The sequence below is a fragment of the Drosophila nasuta genome, chromosome X (assembly GCF_023558535.2).
Source record: "Drosophila nasuta strain 15112-1781.00 chromosome X, ASM2355853v1, whole genome shotgun sequence".
NCBI lineage: Eukaryota > Metazoa > Arthropoda > Insecta > Diptera > Drosophilidae > Drosophila > Drosophila nasuta.
Window position 1 is genome coordinate 20,781,231 of NC_083459.1, and position 9,185 is coordinate 20,790,415.

Consider the following 9,185-nt stretch of genomic DNA (forward strand, 5'->3'; position numbering starts at 1 on the left):
AATCGCGTAAAAAGAGATCGCGTAAAAAAAGGATTGGGTGTATACAATTTAAAATTAGAAAGATTTGATTTAACATATATGTGTGAACTTTAACAAACATATTTGAAGTACCTTGTATATTAAGGCAATTAATTTGCAGTCTACATTTGTCTAAAAAGTAGTTTGCTTGCAGCAGATAGTAAAATATAAATCCTTTGTAAATTGAGTGATATAATCTATGTATTCATACTAAAATTGCCATTGAAAGACATAAGCTGCGCCTTAATCTATGCTTATTACTGAGAACTTAGCGAAAGAGTATTGCGAATGTCGAGTGACAGTAATGAGACTCGCAGTTTTTTTTGTTAGGACATATTAAAACAAATAAAAAGGGTCGTCGCTTCTGGTTGGAATGGGGTGCGATGGGTGATGTGTGATGGGTGATGTGTGATGGGTTGGGTCTTCTTTGCGGATCAAAGTGGGCAGTGGCAGCTTTCACTTATCACAGTAGTTTGGGGTCCAAATTATTTACGCCTTAAGCCCCAAAGCCGATTTGTCCGCCCAGTCAGTCGATGGCTCGGCTCAATGATGCAACCCCCCTTTTCCCAGAGTTCCCCCCTCTCCCTCGCTCAGTTCTCAGTTGCCATTTTTGAACTAAACCTATCACACATTTTCCATCTATCCATCCATTTCGATTACCATTTTACAAAATGAAGTGATTCACATATGTTATGCAAGCGTATGATGATGTTAAGATCTCTCTCTCTCTCTCTTGCTCTCTTGATGTATGCAAAGTGGTCGAATTCTGGAAAATGGAAAATGGAAAAGTGCGGAACACCGGTCGCAGGTTAAGTTGCACTAATGTCCTTCGCAATTCCCTTAAGGATTTCCCCCTTCCCCATTGACGGAAGTGTCGGTTCCACTTGAGGCGCTAAACACTGGCGCCGGAATTCGTGTGAAAGGAGGCTGGGAATTCATTTGAGAGCGATGCAATATCAGTTTGCATAAGACATAAACAGCAGCGGGATCAAGTGCAACACAGAGCAATTGAATACTGTAAGGATAGAAGGACAAGTGTCAAAAATGTTTACACACACACAGTCGATGTCTCATTTGTCTCACTTATTAATTGCATTTCGATAATAATTTCATGCTCGTTAACGAGTCGCACCACGAACACCGAAACAGTCACAGTCACAGTCACAGACACAGACACGGGGTATCAGTTACAGGACAGGACAGAGGAGAGAGGACCCGCGTCCTCAGTCTCGTTTGTTGTCGTTTAACAGTCGCTAATTAGACGCACATGTGTAATACAAAACCGCATTAAAGCGTCACGGCCTTACTCCCGGTCGAAGGACCCAAATGCCCAATGTCGAGGGCAGGTCCTGCTGCAACGCGTTGCAACGTTGCATCGGTATCGGCAACGGACCACGATGAGTTCAGTTCCGGCGAAGCACTAAAACTGTCCCAATTGTAACGAAATTATACACTTGAACTTCTTAACTTAGCCCCGGGGTCGCACATATCACTCTTTGCGGTGACGGTGACTGCGAGTGTGTGAGTGTGACTGTGAGTGTGAGTGTGAGTATGAGTGCGACAATGAATGTGTGCGAGTGCCAATGTGAGTAAGTGGATTGTGGTGTGTGGTGTTTGCTGTTTTCCTACAATGCAATGCTAAACTTGACTTTACTTGCACGACAATGATACACAACAAAACCCCAAAAGTACTCGCAATGGTTATCGAAAGAACATTTAGGTATTCATTAGCTTTAAGCACGCGTTGCCAATTAATTAGAATAAAACCTTCTTGAAGCAAGATTTTAATCTTCAAATACAATTTTTGAAATCTTCAAATGCAAATTTAACATCGAAATTTTGTTGTAAGATATTTTCATCCTCAATTCTTGTAACAGAGTTTTTTTTTGTAAGATTGAAAAGTTTTTAAAATTAAAAGACTTAATCAATGTAGACTTTACACATTAACCAGACAGCTTGCATTGAAGTTGTTCTTTATCGTCAAGTTATTAACATTCAAAAATATAATCAACTACCCAAATAATCTTCTTTGGCTACTTATATTTCGACTTTTGTTTATTTATTTGACATTTAATGCCATCTTGACTTACATATGTATTTTTTTGGAAACATAGAATGAGGCCCTCTTAAACAACGAAATAAGTAAGTATAACATACTTGAAGTCTAAGATTGGCTATTCTAATGACAAAAAAAAATGCATCTTATTTTGAGTAGCTTTAAGAAAATGTTTAAAGAATACAATTTTGTTACATTTGTATAATAATTTGAATATTGTATTTAAAGTATTATTATATAGAAAATGTTTTTGCACATCAACTACTTTATAAATAAAATAAAAAATTATAAATATTTAACAAATTTGAATGCAAGTAAAAGCAATGATGGTTTGAAATAACATTTTGATATCTTCACACCTTCGTAACCAATATAATAATAGTTATATTTACTCATTTGTTAATCTTCTGTATGACTCCCTTTTACAAAAAGACACACATTAAACTTTCTCAAATACACCTAATAAAATTACTTATTTATTTTAATACTCAAGAAATTTGTTGGAATTCAATTGAGTATTAATCGATATTAATATAAATTGAATGATTTTGATTTTTAGTCAAATTTTAATATTACTTTTCACAATCATACTTACGTGGCAAAAAAAAAAATGTTGCTTTGCTCAGCTTAAATTCTTAGAGGGCAGCTTTAAATAAATCGTTGCCAACAGCTGGCTCCAAAAGCCGTGCAATCACATTTGCCCCCTTTCCTCTCCACCTCCTTCCATTCCCGTTCCCGTTCCCGTTCCCGTTCTTCACCCCACGTTGGACAATCTGAGGGCGATTTTCAGTGTCAGTTCTCGCTGCGTTTGTTCCACTCTCATATTTTTATAAAAATTTATTTCAATACTGAGCGAGTACATTGACGCTGTCAATGATATGGCTTTCTCTCTCTCTCTCTCTCTCTCTCTCTCTCACTCATCGGTTGTTCCTCTTTTTCCCCCTCTCCCTCGTCTGGGGTCTCGTGATGATGCTTGGTCATCGGCAACATTTGCATGCCTCATTTGAGGACAAGTTCCTCTTCATTTATTTATTTTATTGCGGCCTCATTCGCGTTATGAACTCAATGGTCTGTGGACATTATTTTAATAATTGCACTCTACAAGAATAACAACAAACAAGAGCAATAACAACAAACCCACTCTGTTGTCCTCCCACCGTCTTGTTTATTGTTGTTTGCCGCCATCGTCATCGTCATCGTCATCATCGTTGTTATTGTTGTTATTGTTGCTGTTGCTGGGCTCTCTTTATTACTCGCATTCCATTGATTTTCATGGATTTTCGTAATAAACTTTTGTATTGTAACTTTTTATGTAGTACTTGTCTTGCCCTGTTTGCTGTCCAAAGAACAAGAACGAGTTTCACTTGGCAAATTATTACAAACATTTCTCTCTCTCTCTTCGCTATTGCTGTCTCGCTTTGGAGGTAGGTAGGTGATAAACAAACCGGAAGACAAGTTGTCTAGCATTTCGGTTGGCCGGATAATCCATGGGCTAAGCTTTCACAAATGTTGTGGCCTAATTTATCTTGAGTGGATCAATTTGGTTTCGAAAACAAAACCAAAAAAAACAAAACAATCCTTCGATCGATCGATCGATCGTTCGTTCGTTTGCTTGGCAATCCTTCGGGTCCTTCGAGGATCGGATGACGTTGGCCAGGTTTTGTTACCATTGTGAATGGGTGTGCTTTTGTTTTGCTCCTGCTGCCGTTGTTCATTGTGTGTCCTTTCTTTTGCTGCTCGACCGAAAACGAAAGGGATTAGAACAAGTGGCTGAGGTTGCACAATGCACAATACGGTTCACAATGCCAAGTGTACGAGTAAGTGCATGTGATGTGCACACACATGAGGCTGGTCAAAACAAAACAAAGAACATACACGATCGATCGATCGAACAGATTTGAGATTTGCCGACAGTTAGTCTGGCATTCTGGCAAAAAGAGAAACATGTGCATAAACTACGCATATTAAGCCTAAGTGCGGCTTAGCCAAATGCTAATAGGTTCGCTAATGTGAAAGCACCGGCCACACATGCTCTCTCCATCTCTGTATCTGTATCTGTAAATGTATCTGTAAATGTATCTGTATCTGCTGTTGGCTGGTTGTTGGTTTTAAGGCTCTGCCACACAATGCTGAGCGGTGGCTTTTATTGTGTGCCGCCCATTTTTGTTCAAAATTTGCAATCTCCATTGTTCGACAAATTGCTGAACAATGCCCAAGCCAAGCGCCGGCGCTGCACATCGATCCCCAGGCTCAGTGCCATAGAAATTTGCAATGGAAATGCAACTGCAAAATATGCTCAGGTTTAGTTCAGTTCAGTTCAGTCTCTCTCTTACTCACTCTGTTCCTCTCGCTCTCTCTCTCTCTCTAGTCTAACATTAATTTTTCAATCACTAAAATATGCAAGCCTAAACTAACAAATCGCTTCGGCGGTTCCGTTCATCGATTGACGATGCCGCCAGGATGCGAATGCTGAACAAAGTATGATGAATACACAATGCACTTACAGGTGCCTCTGTTATTTCTATTTTGTAATAGTTTCCTGAACACAAACTGAACTCAAACTAGAATAAACAATTCTAAATAAAATACAACTTTTTAATTTCAGTTTTGTTTTTAACTTATCAATTGTATTCTTTAGTAATATTTCAATGCTAATTGTGACACACGTTTTAGTATAGAAAAATTAAGTTAAAATAGTTTATTTAATACCATTTATATTACATCTATGTTATGTTCATTTAACTTTATTAAAACATCTACAAAATCTAAAAGCTATTTAACTAAGAGAGTAAGTATTATAAAGATCCCAACAACAACACTTTGTTTTGTTTTACTTTTGAAATATAAGAATCATGAAAATTAACTCTGTTATTCTTATTATTATTATATTATAATATAAGAATCATGAAAATTAACTCTGTTATTCTTATATTTCATAGCTGTTTTCACAGCCAAGTAATAACTCCTACAGCAATTTAATATCAACCAAAAGGAGCTAATTGCTTATTTCATTTTATATGATATTTTATAACTAACTTTGACACAAAATAAAAATAATAGAAGTATAGTCATTCTGCTTTATTGAAATACTTTAAAAGATATTAAAGAGATTAATAATATAATATTTACATAACCTAAAATACTTACATAAAAACAAAACAAACAAATGATTTTTGAAATATTGTTTCCTTAAAATACTATTGAGATTTTTATCACATTCTTAAATATATTACTGATAATGGCATTGTCATAAAATTTCAACCTGATATCATAAACAGTCCCACCAGCTCATGAAATAAGAAATAGACCGAAATGTTTAGTCCGCGATGTTTAAATTGAACTTTACTCGATACTTTTTGCCCACAGTAGAACTCATCTTATATATAAAAAACCTTTCAAATTTTGATTTTAAATTTATTATCATCTTAGATTCAATATGTTAACTCATATTTAAATATATTATATAAAATATACATTTTTAAAATAATTTATATATATATTTATATATATTATTTATATTATTTTCATGTTTGGTCTTGGTTATTTTATTTATTATAATTTCAGTATGTCGCTTTACAAATTTATGTATTTCAAATTTAACGCAGATTTGGAATTCTCATTAAATTTTGTGTGCAATCAAAATAATAAATATTTATACATATATCTAAGCAGTGAGTGGCTTATTTTCATTAGAACTTTTTATTTAAATTGCTTAAGGTCTAAAAAAACCTGCCTTCAATAAGAGACTTTGCCATATCTAGTTAATCCAGTGAATATAATACTTTGAAATCACTTTCGTCGGCTTGGGAATGGAGTTCGTCGATGCGTCAAATTCAAACGCACACACACACATACACACATGAGGAGGAGTGATGCGATGTGATGTGTTGCATATTCACACAAAAACCTCAATATACCCGGGCTGAGTTATGGCTTTGTTAGAAGTGCAGAGCACAGAACAGAGCACAGAGCATAGAAATGTCAAAGTTTTTTGCCCGGATGTTGCCGTCCTTTCTTGTTCTTGTTCTTTTTTAGCGATCTGTTTTTTTTTTTTTGTTTATTTGCAGAGTGGTGTGCGCATTTTTTAAGCCAAAGCCAAAAGAATTTTTTGTTTTACGTCGATTTTTGTTTCTTTTTTTGTGCAGTTTTGTGGAGTTGGCTGTTGTCAGAAGTGGAGTGGAAATGGAAACTGAACCGGAATCTAGAGTGGACAGCACTAGGTTTCTAATCAGTGCAGCTTCCGTTTGCCGGGCCGTCAGTCAACAGAGCGCGATATTTGTCAACAAGCGGAACTATAAATATGCATGCAGTTTCCCCCCTCCCTCCCTCAAAAAAAGCATAGATAGATAGATGTAGTAGACCCTTGGGTCCCTTTTTTTTTGTGTTTGTGTGTGGGTGAAGCAGGCCTTGAAAATGCACTCAGACGAGTGTATTTAACAGAGGGAGAGACAGAGAGAGAAAAGAGAGAGAGAGAGAGAGAGAGAGAGAGACAGGGAAAACTCGCCTGTCGGAGCATTTCATTTCATTTCTACTTTTATTTCTGGGCACTACATCAATTGTTTTTTGTTTCGGACAAACGGGAAAATAAAATATATACGAAAATCAAAACTTAGTCAACAACAGCAGTAAATTTTTGTTTGAGCTGCAACAGAAAAGTAATTTAAATAAAACACAACACACAACACAATTGAATATTGCGCGAAAATTTCAAGTGGCAATCCTCGGTCGAGAGTTTTTTTTTTTAAACATTTCAAGACGAAGATGTTGCGACAACTGCAATTGAGAGTTCCCATCAAAGCGGTGCAGCTCAAGCGTTCCTTGACTTACAGTGAGTGCAAATAATAGTTAAACGTATCTGTTAGTTGCATTCCTTCCTCTATTAAAAATGCAGCTCCCAAGCAATGGCAATCTCGTGCCTTGATTGATGTGCTGAAGAAGCAGCAGCAGCAGCAGCAACAACAACAACAACAACAGTCGAAGCAGATGCAACATAAGGTGGAACAATTGATGGTCATCAAACCCGTGACCTTGATGGGAGGCTGCTCTAATGTGCCACGCCTCGAGTTGCCCATCAAGCGGCAGTACAGCGTTTGCCCCAAGCCCTACGAGTTGCAGTTGCTGCCACGTGGCAGCAGCAACCAGAACGGAGGAAACAACAACAACACTTGCGATCAACAATCATCGAACAATGTCGTGGCTTTGGTGCCCTTGGAGCAATCGCAATCGGATCATAAGAAGCCGCAATCGAAGATGCCGGAACAGCAGCAGCAGCATCAACAGCCATCGACTCGCAAGATTCCATACTACAATCCATTGAGGCGTCGCAGCAACGTCGATCCAGCACGCGTTCAGTACATCAAGGATCGCTTCAAGGAGCGCAACATGGAGTCCGATGCCAGCAAAAAGACGTCGGCCAAGAAGTTTGTCTCGCGCACCACTTTGCACTCGGGTCGATTGGACAAGATTGATTAGATGAAGATGATGATGATACGACCTCTCCCGACTTGCCGCCGGGATCTGTCCTGCCCCGTGTTGTGAATAGTTAGGCACTTCCTTCACTCTCCACTTCCTTCACATACAACTCCAAACAATTCCCGAATCTCACTACACAAAATGAACAAATGCGAATGCGAATGCGAATTCGAATCGAATCGAGATTCGCAAGCTCATTTTACTTGAAATAACCATAAATATATATTTTACTGTTTGTTAGCATTGCAAAACATCAATTCTATTCAAATTTAGAACGGAATTCGAAGATGGTTGAAACTCTACTCTGAAAATTTACTATTAGGAATATGTGCAAAAACTACTTTATAAGCATTATATAGGTTTATTTTAGAAAGCTAAAAGCTACACATATTATAAATTACGAGATGGTTTAAGAAATCATTATGTAGTATTCCTTATTAAGGTTTTCTTTTGTAATCAATTAAGTAAAGAAGGTAAGTAAAAATATTTAATAACATTTTTGTTGTTAAAGTGCAAGTTTAATTTTGAATGTCTTGCAAGTTTAAGAGTTATCGTGAAAAGTCACTCTGTAAATGGTTTTTTTTGTAGCCACTACCAATATACCAAATATAGCGTACGGTATATTTTCGTTGTTGTTCATTGTTGGTATAATTTAAGAAGATGGTTGTATTGCAAAGTCGAGCTGTAGCTTTCTCTTATACAAGTTGCTGTTAAAGTATGCAATGAACTTTCATTGCTCGACAAGTTTACTAAAACACTAGTTTATAATAAGCACAGTCTCCACATTAGTATAAAATGATATTCGATTACAGGAGCTGCATAAAAAGTAAATATACTATAGTTCAGCATGTAAAATATCTCTCACAATTGCTGCAACCTAAAAGTTCTTTACTTATTTTAATTGAGTATAATTCAATTGCAATTTCACAGGACTAGTCTTATGATAAATCGCACAAAAGATATAATATTTGCAGCATCTTTTAGCAATTTTCACACTTTTGATACATTTCTCGATAAATTTGCTAAATGACAACTTTAACTAAGTATGTCAGAAAATCAGAAATACGCAAATCGGAAATTGTTGAAATCTGAAAATTGAAAATTGAAGCATTCTCAATATTTGATGGCTGCCCCGTTCATTCGTTCATTCGTTCATTCATTCATTCAATCGTTGGCCTAGTAAAGTGACTTTTCTTGCTTTCCTCTGCTCATTGTCCGTTGTCTGTTGTCAGTTCATCTGTATTTCTATATTTTCTTTTTGTTTTTTGTTCGTTGTGTTGTTCGTCTGTCCATTCAGCTGATTTGAGCTAAGTGTTTCACTTTCAGCTCCGTTTGATGTGCACACCCAGAAGAAGAACAAGAAGAAGAAGAAGTAGTAGCTGGAAGCTTTTTGGCTGTTTTGCTTTTTCGAGTGTGTGCGCTCTCGTAAAATCGCAAAACTCAACTTCACTCGAATGCCATACACACACACACACACACACACACACACACACACAGACATATATTCAAACGCGAAATGGGTATGAGTGTATTGGGTACAAATCACACTAACCGAATACGTCAAGGCAGTAGCAGTAGCTTAGCTACAACAACAACAACAACAACAACAACAACAACAAGAACGACTATAACAAGTATA

General features: G+C 36.8%; 1 protein-coding gene across 1 annotated transcript; it reads left to right on the forward strand.

Annotated features, from left to right (window-relative positions):
* The first annotated feature begins 6,594 nt into the window (after positions 1–6,594).
* On the forward strand, positions 6,595–7,809 carry LOC132795665 (putative uncharacterized protein DDB_G0282129). The gene is made up of 2 exons (XM_060806521.1): positions 6,595–6,902; positions 6,966–7,809. Exons 1-2 carry the CDS (start codon positions 6,836–6,838, stop codon positions 7,544–7,546), a joined length of 648 nt encoding a protein of 215 aa, XP_060662504.1. The 5' UTR covers positions 6,595–6,835; the 3' UTR covers positions 7,547–7,809.
* Positions 7,810–9,185: the final 1,376 nt, after the last annotated feature.

Bases quoted from the DNA above. Each gene is read 5' to 3' on its own strand.
- LOC132795665 (XM_060806521.1), top strand. From the start codon at position 6,836: ATGTTGCGACAACTGCAATTGAGAGTTCCCATCAAAGCGGTGCAGCTC. The intron at 6,903-6,965 runs GTGAGTGCAAAT...TTAAAAATGCAG, and splicing joins CAAGCGTTCCTTGACTTACA to CTCCCAAGCAATGGCAATCT.